A 21,843-nucleotide genomic window follows, 5' to 3' on the forward strand; every position below is an offset into this window, starting at 1 on the left:
GGCAATTTAGGCCCTGTCCCCTTTTTAACTTCTAACGGTGGGCTCCCTGCAGCTGCCCACTATGTGCAGGTGACAAAAGATCAGTGTCACTGTCTGCACAGGCAGACTGAATATGCTGCCCAGCCACTCTGAGTGTGTTTAAAACACAATCACAGCAGCTGGGCAGCATATTCTGTCTCCCAGTCTGTTCAGACAGCGACATTGACCTGTTGTCACCTGCACATAGTGTGCAGGCGACTTCTCTATACCTGTGACCTACAGATTAGACCCAACTCTAATCCGTTCCAAGCTGTTTCGGAGGTTTGGACCTATTTTTCCGGTACCACTGCTCAGTCCGCTACCCAGCAGCTCTGGCCAGTGTGATAGGCCAGGGGGATCCATCCACAGCAACCCTGATCCATAGGAAGGTCAGGGGTACTAGCCCAAGTACACCAGTAACGGGGTACACCAGAAGCGTCAGTTACCCAGAGGAAAGACGGTACTGGATACCAGTAAGGTGTCCAGTGGTGACAGCATTTGTAAGCCCCTCCTACTGCGGTTAGAGGGCGCATTTGGGATAACTAAAGGGAACAGTGGCAAAGTAAGCCAAGCAGATTCCCTGCAACAACAGACAGGTTGGCACAGGTGGTTCATACTGAATATATATATATATTATTTTTTTTTTTAAACCAGTGTCCGAAAGATTGGTGTGAGATGGCTGTGATCCCACTGATCAAACACCTATCTATGAGAGATGGGATTCTCATCACCTCTGATTACAAAAAAAAAGGCCTGAAGCTGCCTAAATGTGTATGATTATGCATGTAAGTACTTCTATATAAAAAATAAAATACAAAGCAAAAAACAAAGACAAAAAAAGAGCCCTGGTTCAAGGATATTAATTACTAAACAATAGCCAAATAGTAACTGAGATTTGCGGCTAAGTATAAATTAATTTTAATGAACAAGTATGCAAAAGTGTGTGTTCCAATTTTTGTTTGCTTTTCCCTTCATAACGCTTAGAAAAAATATGCACTTACCAGTGTCATGATGTCATTAGCTAAATCCCTGGCCAAGTCTGGAGTGACAAAGCAAGACAAGCCAGTCAGGGCAACACCTGTATCATACTGATTGGGACTGCTGAGGTCCTGTAAAGAAATGGTGATTGCAGTGTTATAACACATTTCCAACTTTGAAGAAAAGCAGGGTACACATGTTAAATTTAGCTTACTTTAGAAATGAAAAAAAAAAATGTGTATTATAGGGTATTGCCAAAACAAGATATTATTAGTTTGTTGCAAAGTTAAGTTCCTGGTATTTTAATCAATAGAAGGGTGGAGATACACTGACATTTCTGGTGCTAAGAAACTGACAAATTAAAAGTTGTATAGATTACTATGCAGAGATGCTGGGCATCACCCACCTTCCTAATTTGGTTTGTGGTCAGCATAATGACATCTGTCCCCTCATGAAAGCATTGTGAAGCAGCCAGGTACCCAATCCTCTGCAGAACACATAAGCACACAAGTCAGACTTCATATGCACATCACTGTCTTTTATTAATTATTATGCTTTTCCAGATTACACTCAATAGAAAGTTCCTTCTGTATCTTACCTTAAAAGTAAACTTTGAGGCACTCATCACCTCAATGATATTGAATGCAGCCCAGCTGATATCATAGCCCAGCATTTGCAACTATTAAACACAAGATAAATCAAAGTACCACATTAAAGCTCTGCAGAAAAAGAATACCTTAATTTCATATAATAAAACATTTAATGTTTTACTCTAGTTATACATCAAGACAAATTTGATGTATAATCTGATTATCAAAGCTTCACACCCTATGACTAGCAGACCATTTTTCAGCAAGTTTGTGTATATTACAGACTCCACTAGTGTGCCAGTGTTTACAGTAAAGACTCCCTTCTTGATAGCTAATGTATAATACTAACCCTTTATCTGACAACTACAAACTGGTCCAAAATCTCAATTTCCTAACCTGCACCAAACTTCTGGTAACAGACAGTAAGTCTTCAGTACAAGGTATGAAAAGGAGATAATCTAATAACAGAACAAGGTGATGTCACATCCATAACTCACCAATAGCAGTGACAGGCATGGAAAAAGGGAAGAGCGTTAAGTCCTGCTCAGCAGATAAAAATAAATATGCACCCACTTTTGAATTACTGTTCATTCGTTAAGCCAAACAATTTAAAAAAGGAACAAAGACATTTAAAAAAAAAAAATTAAAAAAAATTAAAACATACAACGAATTACAATATATGTGACAAAGTACACCAAGAAAGAAATGTCATGTAAATGGGGAAGACTAATCATTACTCACATATGTCAACTTGCAAACAGCATTGGCTTTTACTGCAATATTGTCTTGTTTAAGTTCTTGTTTGATCTCGTCGATACAGTGAGAGATATATTTTGCCTGTGTAAAAATTAAGTAGTCAATGAAATCATATAAACATCATATAAACATCAGTTTTCTCACTGGCACCTTTTTCCCGGGTGATCCACCCAGCTGTTTTTACTTGCCATCTGGCTCTTGGAAAACGAACACATTTCTCAGTATGCTCAAAAGCAAGCCACACTGAAGTCACACTGCATTCATCCGAGAAATGATCAGTACTAGTCTACAAAAAGAACATGAGAATGTAGCATCCGATTGGTCTGGGTGTCAATCCAACACAATTGTCCCTGGGGACAGTACACAAAATATGCACGGAATCTGGGAGCTATGGGATAGAGGTATTTACAGCACTAGAGTGAGGGGTTTGCACTTAAATGGATAGAGAAAAGGATGCCCCTGAGAATGGGAAAGGCGGCTGCTAAAGGTGAAGACCTCCGCCAACTAGTTCTGTGAGTTTGTGTACTGACTGTCAGCGTAACAACTAGCAGCAACTTTCCTCCAGCATACTTGGGTTATTAGCCCAGATTCATTAGAACCCTTCCTGTGCTAACAGAAGGGGTTATGTCACTGGTGCTCTCCGATTTCCATGTGGGAATTCAGGTTGCAACAGCCCAAAATACTGCTCATCTCCATCTCTCACACTTGCTCCTCCAGGGTTTAGGCAACTATAGCACGGAGCCACTGTTGGGACACCCAAAGCGGTCTTCACCAGTTACCAGACCTCAGAAGTGGGAAAGGCTACCAAACAGGGACAATTGGATCTGCTAGACCACACACAAAGGGTGAGTTTTAATCTTACTGTAAACAGATTTCTATTTTAATATTAAAATGGGGTATAAGGCTTTTATTATATATTAAAGACACACTGCACCGTCAGTAGTGATAAAACATATGCGGATACGGGCAAAGAAAGAGGGATCCATCCATACCACCTAAACAATCTTGTTTGTTTTCTGCATTTCTTTTTTTCCCCGAAAGTAATTTGATATATTACACAAATTTAGACAAGGAAAAACAAAAAAAAAGTAATTTTTTTATTTAGTTACAACATATACAGGCTTTCATATACACTGCCCAGGAGTGTGTTTACTAGCGCTAACACTACTACCAGCACTAAAAATAAAAATAATGCTTTTTCTGAGTAGAAGGAGTTTGAACGTGGAGAACAAGAAATTAGATCTTCACACGCTATATTGGGTGACATTTGTTCTCTGAAGAATGGTAAGCAGTCATGAAATATTCAAACCAAACTCAGGTCTTTTTAATCGGTGCACAGGGAGAAAGGAGCAGCATGGTGAAGCAGATGTTTTGCTGGTGGTGTAATGAAAAATTCTACCCTTTAGCAAAGTTACACTTCAGAAATGACTCTTGGAATGCCATTAAGGACCACTAAATGGCAAAACCTAAATTATGAGATAATTCAAGAACATTGTTCAGTGTTAACCTTAGTTTCCAATGCAACTAGTAAAGAGAACCTAAACACTATATTTACAGATGCTGATGGTCCCCCCATAATTTTAAGACCGTGTTACATAGAAATCAAAATTGATAAAGAGGTCAGTAGAGCAGCAATGACATCCGGAAATGCCAGTGCTTAAATCAAACCACCCCCACAGTGCATTTCAGCACAGTAAGTTTGCAAACTTATCTCTGTTACTGCCTGCTAGTTTAGTTAGTGAAGCACCTACCTCCTAACAGGGAAACCTTATGCAGAGGACTAGGAGAAATCATGACGGACTTATTAAGTATAAATCCTTAATCTGGATTATATATATATTATTCAGTTAAACACATTTGATAACTATTAAACAGTTTTACTTGCTCTTTAAGTACAGAAATACACTTGAATTATTTAAATGTTTGCACAAGTTAAACTGCTAACACTAAAATCAGTTTATTTTTGTTAATAACTATTGTATATACTTGGTAATTTATCTCAATTAAAAGAATTATTGTACTTCTTTATATTAACTGATAGGATTTTTTTTAAATGCACACTTTAAAATGTTTCTTTATTCACACCAGTCCCTGTTCTAAAAGAGCTTACAATATAATTTCTCCATCCAATTCGGGGACCCCCTTAACCAATGGTTACAGAGTGTCCGACCTGGAGCTTGGCACAACCGATTCCCATCTATACCCCCTCCCTACAAGAAAAACTTGTTTTTGGCTTTTTTTTTTTTTTTTTTTTTTTACTGCCTCACTGGAGTAGGTGTTTTTTTGGCTGCCCCTGGCCCTGGTCAGTCACATTTTGCATTTTAGACTTGTATTTATTTGTTTTCTCCCATCATGTGCTCACATCCAGGGAAGAAAAAGTACCAATCAATTTTTTGCAATTTTTTTACAAGTTAATGTAACTTATGGCTTCATCATGTAATAAACATAGCTACCACAATATGTAGACTCAAAAATTAACCAATCGGCTGAGAAAAGGACACGAGTTTACATAAGTGCAATAATATGCATCAAAATAAAGAACATTTTACATCTTTTGTCACAGACAATTTTCAATTGATGTTTAAAGCAGTCCAATTGCTCCAAATATAAATCAGTCATTGCTAGGAGTAAATCAGAGAAGATATCATGTGAGCACTTTTATCTCTTGAGCAGTTTATAAAACACTGACAGTAGCATTGGACAAGTGGCCAAAGATCTCAAACTAAATTTTATTACACTATTTTAAAAATGCACTTTATAACAGGACATTCACTGTGGGGGGTTATTCAAACGCCGAAAATCTCGCGGTCCGCGCACTATTTCCGTTATTACGGCAATAGTGCGCAGAAAAAACGTTATTACGGCAATTGTCTCGCTGGATTTCAGCTCGCAGCTCCCTGAGCCGCAAGTTGAAATCCAGCTAACTACTACCGTAATAACAGTAGTAGTTTTTACGCTGCAGGATTTCCTAACAATTGAATACCCTCCAAATCTGAGTTTGTATTTGAAGACCGCCAATAGATTTGTATGGTACCTTAGGGGAAAAAAAAAAAAAAAAAACTTTTCTCGAATTACACTCACAATCATACAATACAAAAATTATCATCTAGTCTTCCTAAATACAGAGATACCTGATAACTGTACTTTTATTTATCATGGTTTAAGTAGTTTTTGGAGCAGAATGTATTGCTATGTATACTTACCGTATTTGCCGGCGTATAAGACGACTTTTTTGCCCTGCAAAACATGCCTCCAAGTGGGGGGTCGTCTTATACGCCGGGTGCAGGCAGTGGAGTGGTTTGATTCAGAAAGCTGTGCGCTGCATTCGGGCCACACCGCGCATGCTCCTAATAACAATGGCTCCTACCGGTGATAAGAAGAAGCGGGAAGACGACAGAATGGCGACAGCGGGGATGCGAAGAGCTCAGTGGAGACACAACATCCCCTCTCCGGGTTCCGACTCAAGACTGTCCTGAGAGAGTCAGCACGGGACAAAACCATCTTCCTGCACGGACAGGTACCCGGGGGAAGAGTTGCGGGGTTACACAGCTGACTGAAGACAATGGGCGGCGTGTATCACTGGCGCGGTGCGGGGGGGGGGGGGGGGGGGGGTGTGTGTGTGTTATGTCACCCCATTGCTGTCCAGAGGTACAGATCAGGGGTGGGGAGCAGTATCTGCAGGACTGGAGCAGCAGCTTAAATAGGGCTCAGATCAACTCAGCTCTGCTGCATGGTTCAGATGGAGATGCCTGCACCAGTTCTCACCCTGCACTGTGTACCTGAATGTTGGTGGTCCTAGTACATACACTGGTGATCACACTAATAGCTTTAACAAAACTTTTCAATCATTTGTGAATATGACAGCTGATGCCTAACATATTACAGTCATGTCTATTGATATAGTAGATGCTCAGCTTTCCAGTCTCCATAACACAGAATTACATGTCACACCAGCTTGTCTTACCACAGATTGACGTCATTACACGTTGTAATGAGAGAAGCGCGCTCCTGCCCAACATCCCCTTGTTGTCATTTTATTAGAACATATGGGGGTATTCAATTGACCGAGGTTTGTTTTTTTCATCCGCAGCTGTACCGTATGGTGTGCGGAAGAGGGGGTAGTCTTATACGGCGAGTATATAACAAACTCTATATTTTGAGTGGAAATGTTGGGGGTCGTCTTATACGCCCAGTCGTCTTATACGCTGGCAAATACGGTATGTTATTTGTTATTTTTTTTATTATTTTTTTTTTTAAAGCAGTGAAGACTCAATGAATCTTAGGTGACTCTTCAAAGATCAACCTTAATTTCAACACTAATACAACCAATGCAAATTAAAAAAATAATCATTAACTAGTGCAATAATTACTATTAAACTCCACTTGCATGCTTACCTGTACTGGATGACTGGTACAGCTCCCCAATGCATTTAACAGGGTCTTCCTGAACTAAAAGGAATTTAGTTGGGTAGATCACCTGGGAAATACTTAATAGATATATCTATCAACCTACAGTGGGTGGGTTTGAACAGGCTTCAGATACAGTCTGTCCACATCTCAGATGCGCAATAAGTCTTATACCTACCAACAATCGACATATCTCTTTACACCACAGCTGAAAACTAAGCAAATTTTTCCACACTCGGATGTAGATGTGAAGTACGGGTGAGCGGGGATACGCACAGAACACCCCACAGTGCCATAGAAACTAAGTATTGTACAGCACGGTGGCTTAGTGGTTAGTACTTCTGCTTCACAGCACTGGGGTCATGAGTTCAATTCCCAACCATGGCCTTATCTGTGTGGAGTGCATGTTCTCCAAGTGTTTGTGTGGATTTCCTTCAGGTGATCCAGTTTCCTCCCACACTCCAAAAACTAGTAGGTTAATTGACTGATAAATTGACCCGTGTCTGAATTTAGATTGTAATCTCCAATGGGACAGAGACTGATGTGAGCGAGTTCTCTGTACATCGCTGCACAATTAGTGGTTCTATATAATATAAATAGCTGATGAGGATATGGTTGCAAGGCAAAGCCAGTGTCCTTCACATCCAGCAGAAAGCTTGTACTGCATTCACCAGCAAGATGCAAAAACATAAGGGAGAGTATTCCCCCCTAATCTATATACTATTTTTTTTTCTGAGTTGTCAGTATGCCTTACAACTCTCTCTGTTCAGTGGTCAATCATCAATACACTGAATTATGTTTATGGAAATATTAGCTCGGTTAAGATGTATACCCATGGACCAAAGTCCTGTCATGTCACCAGGAAACCAAACATAACTGCTGGGTTACTCTGGCCCAAAACTCCTAGAAGTCATCTCTGGGTTTTTTTTTTTAAAAAACAAAGTATTCAGTAAGCAGCCTCACGTCACATTATGCCCCTTGCTTGCGAGAACAAACAATTATTAAGGTGTGCAATAATCCAGGTTTCTACTTCCACAAAAGCAATATTTAAATCGAAAAAAGTTTTATTCTTGCTATAACTTTACTGTAAAGGGAGGAAAAAACAAAACTTCAGAACAATGATTTCTTAAGCCTACAGACAGGACGGCAGTTGTGTACCTATAAATTTATTTTTATATTTAAAAAATAAAAATAAACTTTTTGCATTGATTTTTAAAAGACTCCTTTAAAAGCAAATGAGTGTAGGAGTTTTAGATAGAAAAAAATTTACTTTCATATAAGGACCCCTTCAGAAGAGTAGTGAAGGCCTATAGTGTCTGGAAGTAATTCTATCACAAATGTTGTACCCAAATAGAAGGACATTTTTTAACATCTATTTTACCATCTAATTTGGGATTCTTATGATGTTGTACAATATTGTAATGCAAATACTTAAAATTAATATATGTTTAAACATACCGTTAGGGTCTCTCTATACCATTACTGAACATAGCCAGGGATTGAAGGCAGTTCAGATTGCACTTGAGGACAATACTGATCTGCCATTATGAAATGAACTGGAATATATTGAGCTTAATTTAAAATATTATTTTTGACATAATTTCTTTCTATAGCTTAGAGCAGTGATGGGCAAACTTTTTCAGGAGCGGGCCAAATAAAAAAGAAAAAAACTTTAGGCGGGCCAATATAATTTATTAAAAAACTCAAATATCGAAATATATAATACATTTTTTGAATGGGACGGAGGGTGTTATATAGCAGTGTTACCTCTATAAGTGCAGCGATCATACAGACACAGCACTTATTTCAGCAAGTTGTTGCAGATCCGTCTTTCTGGTGAGCCACTAACTAACACAGCAGCCAATCGAAATCCGCCTTAGTATATGGCCCAGCCCATCTCTTCTCACATGACTTTCAGCCATTAGGGGGCGGGCAGGTGTTTGAGTGATTGACATACGAAGTGTCCTTTTAGGAATGAGGATGAAGTGTAATGGAGGAAATAGCTGGGAAGGCATAAAAATGAAGGTTCTGACACACAGGGTGGGCCCTAATAATTTTATGCATATTTTAAGGAAATTTTTTTAAATATTGGCGGGCCGGATAGAACCTCTAAGTGGGCCGGATCTGGCCCACGGGCCGTAGTTTGCCCATCAATGGCTTAGAGGTTTGGCCCAGTTATGCTTAACTGTTCATGGGCTTGTGTGAAAAAGCATTGTCTTTAACAAACATACTGTCAGGATGAGAACATAAATCTGATATCCTGAAATAGAATATTGAATGTCAGGGCCCAAATAAAACTTTGCATGGATACATAAATGAACCTGATCTTCAACTCAGATAAATGTGTGACCAAATGTTTTTTTAAAATGAAAGGATTAGCCCAGTAGGAGGTAATTAAGTTAAGCAAACCCTTTGTGAAGAGACCAGCCTAACATATGCAGATCACAGACATACATTGTATTTGATCATGTATTTCCCTACCTAATTGACTTCCTTTCAATAGGTTTGTAAACACAAACTAACCACTAGGTGTAAATTAGAGAGCCATATGCCTAGGTGAGAATCTTGGAGACTGCTGTATAAAATCTGTAGGGTCTTTATGCAGGTATATAGAAATATGTACTTGAAAGAAAATGCCTTCATTTTTTAAATTTTGGAAAATCCATTTGCCACTCCCTATTGAGGGGCAAAAACCACACCAGGGTTGTGAATCTTTGGAAATGATATGCCACATTGTCAAAAGGTCATGTTTGGTACCAAAAGATGGACAGAGTCATAGGGGATTTATTAATGATAAAACTGGATCGATGTAACACTCTACAGAAAAAATATATCACATAGTAGAATTGGTTAGTAAATCAGGCAACATGAAAATGGTGATTGAAAAAGTGTCACAGGACACAACCTCCGATTAGCATTAAACACTGCCCCTGTGAAGACCATCCCATTTTGCTTAAAAACCAGTGTTTTGAAAGGAAAAACTGTCAGCTTCTTGGGTAATTAATCTAATTGAAGGACTGTCCATCTTTTCTGCCTACCCCCAGGCATACAGTTTATGATAAGTAAATTATGCTCTGTACTTTTATCTCTTATTTTAAACTGTTTTGTTTGTTATGTCAATCTATTAATTGTTTATTCATTTTTTTCTTTATATCTGAATGCCCTGTACTTTTGTATATTAATTCTATAATTTAATATGTTGCGTCCTTAATACGCTAACGAATCCATTAGCCTGTTAGAAGAGAAAGCTCGACCAAGTTAACCCTTGGAATGCCAGTGTGAGATTTGTTGATGCATTTGATTAACAAGCTGTGTGTGCTTGCATTTACATTTGTGTAACAGTCTGGAGGTGTGAAGAGGCAACCCTTTGTGTGCTGGTGTGGGTCTTGCTAGTCTGAATAGCTAGAAGCCTGCGTGCCAGTGTGGGACAGTGTATTGGGGTCCTATTGCCCGTATTCAATAGGTGGTGGCAAACATGAAGTGTCTGGGGGTGTGAGAGCGCTGTGTTTGGGGGCGATTACGTAGGTCTATAACCTGTGTGATAGGTAGAGACAGACTGCGGGCTGAAATCATGTGTGACCTCATACAGCGAACACCCCAAAGTCACGGCAGCTGGGAGAGTGTTCGTGACACATACAAAATATATTGTACCGTCTTTTCTTTTGGAAGGAAGAGTATTTTACACAATACATTGACCATATAAACACTATACTTAACCCACTTTACATTTTACTTTGATGTAAGTACAATAAAAAAAAAAAATTATTAAAAGCTTATCGAATAGTGAATATATCCACTACATGGCCAATAGTATGTAGACAAATGAACACCACATCCATATGAACCTCTCATTCCAAAACCATGGGCATTAAAATGAACTTGACCCCCCTTTGCTGTTGTAACAGCATCCACTCTTCTTGGAAGGATTTCAACTACATTTTGGAACACAGCTGTGAGAATTCATATCCACTGAGCCACAAGAACATTAGTGAGGTTGGGCACGGATGTTGGGCGATTAGGCCTGGATCGAAGTCTGTGTTCCAAGTCATCCCAAAGGTGTTTCGATAGAGTCGGGAGTCTACTTCTTCCACACCACACTCGGGAGAAATAATTTTTTACCTTGACTAGTGCATGGGGGCATATTCATAATAAAACAGGAGAGGACATTCCCCAAACTCTTGCAATAAAGTTGGAATACACAATTCTATAGAGCGCAATTTTATGCTGAAGCATGAAGATTTCCCTTCATTTAAATGAAGATGTCCAAGCCAAACCATTTTTCCTCCTTCACCAAACTTTACAATTGGCAGCACGCATTCAGATAGGTTGCAATCCCCTGGCATCCGCCAAACAAAGATTAATCTGTCAGACTGCCATATGGTGAAGCATAATTCAACACTCCAGAGTACACATTCCACTGATCCAGAGTCCAATGGTGGTGTGCTTTATTTACACCACTACACATCATATCTGACATGGTCATCTGAAGCTTGTGTGCTGCTGCTCAGGCATGAAAACCCAATTCATGAAGATACATAACCAGTTCCTGTGCTTAATTTACTTCCAGAGACAGTCTGGAATTTAGAAGCATGCTGCAACTAAGGACAGACAGTCCTGAGTCTTACTCAGGCCCTATATTCTTCAGCACTCAGCAAATCCATTCAATGAACTTGTGTTGCTTACTGTTCTTAAGTACAAGCCATTCTACTGCTAATGTTTAACTATGGAGATTTCATGGTTGTATGCTTGACTTTATGTACTTGTTAGCAATGGGTGCAGCTGAAATGGCTAAACACACTAATAAGGTGTGTATGCACTTTTGGCCATGTAGTGTATAATGAAAACAGAAATTGCCATTAAGAACATTGCCAAGATAATATTTCAAAAGGACAGTTTTAGTAACACAATACTATTAAGAAACCTTTTATTGAGAGAAAAAAATGGCCAAAATAACAAGATGGACTACTAGCAGTTTTGCATGAAAAACCATCTAATGATTACTCAATCTATACAAATACAGAATTTGGAAACTCTGTTCTAATTTTTTAAAATTCTTACCATATTGGGTGGTAAAATACCAATTAGGTCACATATTTCTATTAAACAAAAATCAAACACAGGCTAGTTGGGTAGATAAATTTACTCCTCCAAAAAGGTGTTATGTTTTCTTCTAAATGCTTGGTAATTCGTATCATATTAAGGCTTTTATTGTGTATGATTTTATGAATGTAAATGATCTTTGAGAGTGTCTGAGCAGACTATAATGCGTAGGCCCCACCATGAGAAAATATAAAAAAAAAAAAAAAAAATAACTTTTACATTAAACATATCTTGTGTCTCATCATTTTAAATTGATGCATACCAGGAATTAGTGCTGTACATTTGATGGGGATCATGACATGATACAAATTACATGCACTGAAATGAAAACAGAAGTTAAAGGTGGCCCTGCCCAAGTGAACTAACAATCTAAGGCAGTGGTTCCCAAACTTTTGCAGTTCGCGGCACCCTTAGAGTCTCCAAATTTTTTCAAGGCACCCCTCCAAAATAATTACTGAGCAGTCCTGTTTTAGAAGTAGTTGGGTCAAAAAATTGTAATAAGTATTTAGGTCACGACAGAAATACTTATTTAGTTGTATGCAAAAATGCCCCTCTGCATCCAGGCACACTGCCCCCTCTGCAACCAGGCACACTGCCCTCTCACGTTGCCCCCTCTGCCCCCTCCTCTGTCACGTTGTCCACCTCCTCTGCCCTCTCTCACGCTGTCACCCTCCTCTGCCCCCTGTCCCCCTCCTCTGCCATCTCTCACGCTGTCCCCCTCCTCTGCCATCTGCCCTCCTCCTCTGCTCTCTGTCCCCCTCCTCTGCCATCTGCCCTCCTCCGCCATCTGTCCCCCTCCTCCTCTGCCATCTGTCCCCGTCCTCCTCTGCCATCTGTCCCCCCCTGCCCCGCGCCAGCTATAGAAAAAAGAAAGCAAACAGAAACTTACCAATCCGCGCGGCGCTAGGACCCTGCAGCCTCCACTATCGCGCGCAGCTGTCACTGACGTCGATATTCAGTGACAGCTCCGCGCGGATTGGTAAGTGTTTCTGTTTGCTTTCTTTTTTCTAGGGCTGGCCCGCGGCACCCCTGGGAGCCGCGGCGCACACTTTGGGAACCGCCGATCTAAGGTGTAGGGAATATATGACACATAAGGTAGTGGAATAATTGTATTTGTTGCTGTGGAAAGTGAGGGTGGCTACTGTTAGGCAGCAACATTATTAGCCTCCACTAATAAAACATTCAATGGTGACTGGCATATCTGTGCAGCTACAGTGCAGTGGTGTAATACGGTTGGGAACAAGGAGAGACAGGGTAAGGAAGACACACAAATCAGTCACTAAATATCTTAAAACAATAAGCTTGTTGGCAACCATAACTAGTCAGACACCATTTATCAGAAGTGAGCAGCCTTCCTCTGCTGGTTCTAAAGATTTTTGCTTTCATGCTGCACAGGTCCTCTTGTGGTTAGTTATGGTTAGTTTGGAGTAAATGTGCATATCCTGGTGTTAGCCTTTATACTTGCTACAAGAAACGGAGCCAAGACAGTTGTTCCTTATGTTCAGCAACTGTCAAACAGCCAGTGAAGATTACCAAACAAAGCAAATTGTGCAGTAGATCCTTTCAGACTCCATTTCAGCCCTCCAACAGTAACATTTGGCATGCAATGCTAGAACATACCCCCCGAGAGACAGTGACTGCTTATGTTCAAACAGCTATCTGCATGCAAATATATCCAGGAACTCCTCATTATATACCGCCATTCCTTACCTGGCTACGATGAGAAACACCAGTCTATTAATAGAGGTTTTCATCAGTGCATCCTTTTTAGATACATTTGCTGAACAGAACCTAGTATAAGTGACCATTCTTTATTTTAAAGTGGCTACTAGTATAGATTTTAACACTGAATGAGTAAAGATACTACAATGGACAGAATAATGATCTCTAGAATACTTTAAATAGTATTCTTGTATACATTGAAAATCATGTTTGACTGGGAAGAACAGTCAATATATACTCTCTCCAAAAGTGTATGCTTTCTAACTATGCAATGAGAAGGCTAGGGAAAAGTATGTGTTGCTACAGTAATTATATGCCACCATGTTAGGATAAGTACTGCTTTCATGCTATGAAGGTCTGAGTCATCCAACACACACACACCTTTATGTATTTTGCTACACTTTTAATATACAGAAGTTTACTTGACAAACTACATCAAAAAGAAATGACACATAGGGGGGGGGGGGGGGGGGGGGGGGAATAAAAACTAAAAACAAAGACATTTCTTTTCAACTTCCATGCACCAGTTGTAGCATTACAGGACCATGGAAAAAACATATGTAACAATGCATATTTATCTTATTCAGTTGATTATTAACATATAATGAAGCAAACACAGTAAGTTCAACAACCAGGTGTGTTATAGGAAAAGTCCACCCACCGCCCAGACAATACAAAATGTGAAGTGCAATTTCCACCAGAAGGGCAGTTACTGATATCTTTGTCTACTTACACATTATCTGATACTATAGCTCAGAAAAAAAAACGAAAACAATTTGACTTTGTCCATGTAAAACCGTTCCACTGTACTGTAGAAAAGTGAGCACTATTTTCAGTATTGAGACTTTGTAATTGTTATTTTTCAGAAATTAAGAATTAGATTTGAATTCGAAAAAAGAAAAATTGTCTAACTGTAAACTCTGGAGGTATCCTATTACTCTAATGAAAGGTCTGCAACATACAGTCATGCCAAAAGTTTTGGTAATGACACATTTTTCATACAGCCTGCTGCCTCCGTTTTTATTATGGCAATTTGCATATACTCTAGAATGTCATGAAGAGCGAGCAGATGAATTGTAATTAATTTTAAAGTACCTCTTTGCTATGACAATGAACTTTATCCCAAAAACAACATTTCCACTGCATTTCAGCACTGCCACAAAAGGACCATCTGACATTAGGTCAGTGATTCTCTCGTTAACACAGGTGAGTGTTGACGAGGACAAGGCTGGAGATCACTCTGTCATGCTGATTCAGTTAGAATAACAGACTAGAAGCTTTAAGGGGGGTGATGCTTGAAATCATTGTTCTTGATCTGTTAACCATGGTTAACTGCAAGGAAACACGAGCAGTCATCATTGCTTTGCACAAAAAGGGCTTCACAGGCAAGGATATTGCTGCTAGTAAGATTGCATCTAAATCTGCCATTTAACAGATCATCAAGAACTTCAAGGCGAGAGGTTCAATAGTTGTGAAAAAGGCTTCAGTGCGTCAAAGGAGATTGATATTACACTTGTGGATGAGAACATTTATGAGTTTGAAATTTAATTGGAATATATCTGCTGTGAAGTTTAAATCAGAAGAAAAAATTGCAGTTGTTTAGGTTTAAGAGTTACCACAGTTTGCACTATGATCTTTTTTTGTTTGTTTTCTTTATATGTAACACTGGAGGAAAAAGAGGAAGTGATGCACCTTTATTAAGAAGAAAGTACACATCATTTTAAAAGGACGATATTTGTTTGCTTGTTTATACTGTAACATTGGATGAAAAAAAGGAAATGACACTTCTATTTCGAAGAAGGCATACATCAGTTTAAAAGGACATTGTGTTAAGATATGCCTACATCTTCACCACCCTGATCAATCTTGTCTGATCTTGGAAGCTAATCAGGATTGGGCTAGGTTAGTACTTTGATGGGAGACCACCTGGGGATAGCAAGTGCTGTTGGCTAAAGTATAATTAATGAAATTCTATTGTTGTATAATGTACCAATAACGCACAGTACACTTTATTTTTTTGGATATGTTGTAATATTGGTTAAATTGGATGTTAACCTAAGGTGTATATTGCTGCAATTGGAGGTAGCGCAGGGGAATCTAAAACATTTATTTATTAGTGATAACCAAGTGGCTCAGGGATCAAAACATCAAAATTTTGTAGCCATGGCCAGGAAACTCCCCAGACCTTAATCCCATTGAGAACTTGTGGTCAATCCTCAAGAGGCGGGTGGACAAACAAAAACCCACAAATTCTGACTAACTCCAAGCATTGGTTAGGCAAGAATGGGAGGCCATCAGTCAGCATGTAGCCCAGAAGTTGATTGACAGTATGCCAGGGTGAATTGTAGAGGTCTTCAAAAAGAAGGGTCAAACTGCAAATTATTTACTCTTTGGATAAACTTAATGTAATTGTCAATAAAAGCCTTTGACACTTATGAAATGCTTGTAATTTTACTTCAGTATACCATAGCAATATTTGACAAAGGTCTAAAAACACTGAAGCAGCAAACTTTGTGAAAACTAATATTTGTGTCATTCTCAAAACTTTTGGCCATGATGGTATATGCTTAATTACTAGGCTATAAATTACAATATTCACAGTTCAAGCTCTATAGAGTTCTTGTTTTTTCTAAATGCTTCTAAGATAATCTTTAAAAATTTAGGAAGTTACTGAATGGGAAAAATTAAACCAAAAACTACTCAGGTACGTACTCAAATGCAGTTGTAGCCGCCCATGATGCTTTGCGCTGCATTAAAATTTTGCAGGGAACTAGCATAGTTTTTATTTTTTACTTTAGTTTTTAACAACATTTTCGGGACAGATTCTTCTGGTGCCATAAACAAGCAAATATATTTTAAATTAATTTTATAATAAAATACAATTAAATGCACTTTTCCATGTTTCTTCTCTGTGGTATTTTCAAAAAAATGTATTTAACTACTAAATATACTCCCATTATTCTGCTACCTATGTCATTTACAAATACATTAAGTGTATGTAATCTACTGAATGTTTATGTATATCTTGTGCAACAAAAAAATGAGTATATACATACTCACATATACATACATATAAAATATTTGTGCGATACCCAAAATGGAAGCAACAGGTGTTTGAAACGGAGAGGTCATCTAGAAAAAAAATTATTTTTTACCAACACACTGCTGTTCTCCTCCATTAAAATAGGACTAAACAAAGCTGCAGAAGTCTTAGTTACACACATGTGCAAATTGATAAGGCACCTGCCACTTCATGGCTAACTTATGACTAGGTGCCTCAAAACCTCCAAAATATAACTACAAAGACCAGCAATCCCTGTCAGCTACTTATCCCATACAAGCCTTGTAGACAGTGATAAATAAAATGGAAGTTGTTCACACCATTTAAAAGTAACAATAGATGCCTGATAGGGCGAGGATAGGCTGGGAGACAGTTCCATTTCTAATTTAATTAACTTAAAAAAAACTTGAGGGTGTTTGATGGCACATATTTTCCCCCCAGTTTAGTAGTGTAAGTTTTGCTTCAGGCAAGGGTTTATACTTCATATATTGAATAAACGCTTTAATCACGCATGTCTTCGGTCTGTATTAACAACAGGAAAAGCCACCCCCCCCCTAAAAATAAAATCTTAGAAGACATGTTTGTCAGCAAATATTAGAATTATTCTAATTAAGATTGTTTTGTATAGCCTTTATGACAAATATGGTACCACAATAACCTCAAATTATTATCTTACAAGATTTCAGGCACCACTGCAGGCAAGTTAAAATTTATGGGGTATCATTGTAAATATACTTTAACATTAGTCAGAGGACCGATAGTAGCCCATTCCTGAACCAAGAAAGTGGTAGCTACCCAGATGTTTTAAACAAAGGGCCTTTTCATGCATTAGAAATTAAAGGTCAAACAATTACTGGTATAGCAATGTAATAAAGCTACAGAAAAACAGAGCATTGATGTCTGGGCAAATTAAAGAAGGTATTTGTAATGAACATTGCAGTTCATTAAATTAGAAAAAGTGGCTTTGAGGAAATGGAGGAATACCAGCTACTAGCTTCAAAGGCAAAACCATCAAACCCGCCCACAACAGTGCCAGCCCAGGATTCTTGAACACCAGGTACCCCCAAGTCATTCCCCAACCCATTGTCACCCTGGTTATATTACGTGGATTAGTTGTGATGTTTCTGATTACTTGTGTGAAACTGAAGAACATACCGTTTTGTACTAACCGTTTATCCCTCTGTAATGTATACAATAACTAACACAGCAACCTGGGGTACAGTGTAGCTTTAATTGATCTGTTTGATAAAAGACTGATATGTTTTTTTATGTGATGTAGATGAATGTTATATTAATAGATTGTTTTTATCTAAGGGTTATACAAGCTGTCTTTGATTTCTAGAATACCTGCCTATGTGTGAACCTTATTCCGAATAGTGGTGTACTAATAGGGTTGTATGTAGCGGATAATTAAACAGCCTGCAACACAGTGGCTATGCACTGTAATGACCTTGGATACAACCCAGGTCCCTATTAGCACACAATACAGAAATCCTCCACTGAACCAAGAGAGTGGCATACAGCTTCCACAAAGATCCTCTTACATGTGAACCCTGATCAAAATAAATGTTTCAGGGAAAAAAAAAATTGTAGCATTAGAAAGAAGTTTAATATTTTTATTGTTACTCTAGTATATAGTTGTACAAGAGTGGCAGTAAGTGAGTATTTGATATTACTGAGTGTAGTTACGTTTCAAACTGTTGGTAGAGAAAACAAAAAAATAATTTTTAGGTTAGGAAAAAAAGCACTCAACTGGAGTTTAAAAAAAAAAAAAAAAAAAAGGTTTTCCACGTTGGTACTTTACACTCAAAATCCAATGCAACTCTGTGAAAGTCAGCTGCTGGAGAAGCACCCAATGTACTCTTTTAGGGAAGGGAGGAGGCTTGATTAAATTCAATAGTAAAATGGGGGGGGGAGATCAAGAGAAAGTATTGCCACTGGAAGTTCAACAAATCCAGTGGAATGGAGAAAGTAGTTAGAGCTAGTATATAAGGACAACTGTTCAATTACTCTACCGTACTGTAAAAATAGGTCAGTATTTCCACAATATCACTTTTCTTGCAGTTTTCTTGTTAGAAATCACATATGAACAGTACCTATGCGCCAGTTCTCTAGGCAGTGTTCACCCCAGAAAATGTTGCCAGCTGGGTGGCATTGACAAGCAGCCGGGTGGGGGCAGTGTAATACTTTGTAACAATATTGAAAAATTTTGGAGGTTATTGCATACACCTGCCTGGACTGGTTAGGCTGCTCATTAGTGGTGTAACACAGTGCTCACATAGTGCCTATTCTAATGGGAGAAACAATGGTTTATTCTATTATACTAGGGCTCTGTGGGGCTCCAAGAGTCGGGTGACAAGTAAAAACAGCCATGTGGAGCAACTGGGGAGAACACTGGTAGGGTTACTATATAGAAAGTCACGGTGTACACTTGCAACATGTACAAATTGCACAGGGTTTTTTTTTGATACATGAAAAACTTGAAAACAATTTCTTTATGGTGGGTATAAATAAGAGCATCTCGCTTTACTCTATATTTATAGACAAAAGCAGGGGGACAATCCTCTAGTGCTTCATGGTAAAGGTCATTTATCAGTATTTTGTGACATATATCACAGGAGAGGCTTCTTAAAATTACAAGAGTGCTTTGAATTACAACCCCCCCCCCCCCCCCACCTCCACACACACACATTACCATGCAGAAGAAATGGTCAACACCAAAAAGTTTAGACAGCAGTGGCGAGAAAAGGTGCATACACAGAAACAACTCTCACAATCAGTTTCTATAAAACTAGGAAAGCCTAATGTTAGATAACAGTGTGCAAGTGACTGAGAAATGTATTGAACTACAATAGGAAAGTTTAACAGCTATTACTTTCTAACATTCAAAAGCAAACATGGTAAACAACTAACATGCACACAGTATGACAGTGGAAACTGAAGTGTAAACGTTTACAAGTCATTACTTTTTTTTAAGGGGGAGGGAATCTCTTTAGCACTGGAATCCCAAGATTAATTTTAAGAACAGTCAAATTACCTTTTTAAAATTTTTTAGGGGAGCCTGATGCATCACTTGGTAGATAAATTTAAAATGAGAAGTAATCTTTTAACGTTCCCTTGTTTCAACATGCAAAAATTAAATATAAGTGTGCACTATCATGGAATTTAATAATGTATGCCAGCAGAATTTTAACCTTTATTATTCAATTACGCAAACATTTCAAAAATAAACTTTTTTTTACATTAATCAGGCACAATATAGTAAAACATGTTGTAACGAAAAACATCCATTTTAAACTGCTACAAGAAATGCTGACAAATACCACTAAAATAAAAAAATGTGCCCCTGAATGCAGCATCACACTTTATAACAACAGGCTCAATGTCTCGGAATTGAATTAGACAGATAACACGGTTTGGAAAGAACCCACTCATTAGGAAAAGAGGAAATGAAAAGCTTTACTTGTGCTGTGGACAGATTATATGGGGAAGAGGCTTGTGACAGAAGCAAGCAGAGATAAGGAAAAGAGGTAGATATCACTGCATTTAATCCATACAAATATAATTAACCACCAATGCAATACCTTTTGAAACTAAACAGATACAAAAAAGAAACAATGTAAAAGCTATGGAGCTATGAGATTTTTCTAAGCTATTTCAACTAACCCACAGGATGAGATATCATGAAAATCTGAAATTTTAGTAGTATTTGTTAAGACTTAAGAAACAAAAATTACTATAGGGAGCCATATTACAATAGTACCTACGTTATTCAGCTGTATACACCATGACAGTGAATATAGTAAATTGAGGTAGAAGGAAAGAAAATGCAGACTGCAATAAAGCACATAATTCAAGGCCCAAGACACGAAATGAGTGTTTAGGAGAGAATATGAACAAATAAAGCTATGTTTAGCCCTAAGAGCTGCTAATAAGTCTTTTGGTTACAAATACAACATAATTAGTTATATGTTGTACAAGACATGCCACAATTAATCCTACTGCTAAGTGAAATCGTTCAACCATCACAGCTGTCTTTAATTCGCCTGGATACAAACAACCCACTTCATTCATTCAATTCTGCTTCACTCGTTTTCATTTTAGCGATGCCACATCATCTATGCGTTAGATACAGTAATACACCAGCACAAACTTAGTATCACAGAAGTGACAACCAGTCGCTCCCATGCTCACGGGCACTACGACCTCTCCACTTTATTCATGGTGTCTATTTACACCCACAGATCCCAATTACTAATCCAACCACATAATCAGGTGTCTGTGCTCCTCCCAAACCATACTGCCATTCCACCCCCTGATATAACTATGTCTGTTATCCCCACGGCCTCAGGTGAAATTTCTCATCACTGCTCCATCCCCACCCACTGCACTGACACCCAACCGTGTTTTCCATTCTCAGCGACCGATTTTCTGTGCCCTCACCTCATCCTCCTTGTGATTCCGGATCCCTCTGACCAGGTCCTGCAGGTTCTTATCGAACATACGATCAATGCTGCCCTTTACCATACGGAGCGCCATGACCGTACACCGGGTTGGGCCCCGTCAGAGACTCCTGTCACCGGATACTGAAACACAAAATGGCGGCCACTCAGCTGACTGTATTCCCCGCCCACTAAATCCATGTGACTGACCTCGAGAGGGGCGGTCTACTGTAAAACCGCCACTCACATGGTGTAGCCGGATATTGCTGTAAGTCCACTGTTCATGGGTAACACTGTAGATGGCGCTGTTAGGTGGTGATACAACAGCTGGCTGCTGTCAATTTCACTACATAAAACATGTTTAATGAATGAAGGGTGTGAAGTGTATTGATTTCCAAAGCAAACATATAGCATATTATTATTGGCTTGTTCCTTTTCTACAGCTGTCATAGAACGTAAAGAGGCTGAAGTTAGCTTCATATTCGGCCACCTTATTTACTTCTTACTCGTGCTCCAGCTTCTTATTAAGAAAATTTTATTTTTAAAAGATTCAATTAATACCCCATTCATACTGCACCAAAAACCCGGGTTTTTGCAGGGGCTTGGTGCAGTATGAATAGTCCAACCCCAAAATCCCGGGACTTAGACCCGGGATTTTGCGAGGGGTAATTCCCGGGTCTCACCATTCATACAGTAAAAAAAAAATGTCAATGTAAAAAAAAATTATTTTAATTAATAAAAAATACATAACAAATGTTTACTTATTTTA

At 38.7% G+C, this 21,843-nt stretch overlaps 1 protein-coding gene across 1 annotated transcript in view; it reads right to left on the minus strand.

The window, feature by feature from the left end:
* The window catches only part of AP3D1 (adaptor related protein complex 3 subunit delta 1), a 150,093-nt gene extending 128,843 nt beyond the window's left edge, over positions 1-21,250 (minus strand). Inside the window, 5 exon segments of the mRNA XM_075204709.1 lie at positions 1,020-1,127; positions 1,403-1,483; positions 1,595-1,675; positions 2,328-2,423; positions 21,076-21,250. Of these exon segments, the coding sequence (XP_075060810.1) occupies positions 1,020-1,127; positions 1,403-1,483; positions 1,595-1,675; positions 2,328-2,423; positions 21,076-21,171 (462 nt within the window). The 5' untranslated portion in view covers positions 21,172-21,250.
* Between the last annotated feature and the right edge of the window lie 593 nt (positions 21,251-21,843).

The sequence above is a fragment of the Mixophyes fleayi genome, chromosome 1, assembly GCF_038048845.1.
Source record: "Mixophyes fleayi isolate aMixFle1 chromosome 1, aMixFle1.hap1, whole genome shotgun sequence".
In the NCBI taxonomy this organism is placed as follows: domain Eukaryota; kingdom Metazoa; phylum Chordata; class Amphibia; order Anura; family Limnodynastidae; genus Mixophyes; species Mixophyes fleayi.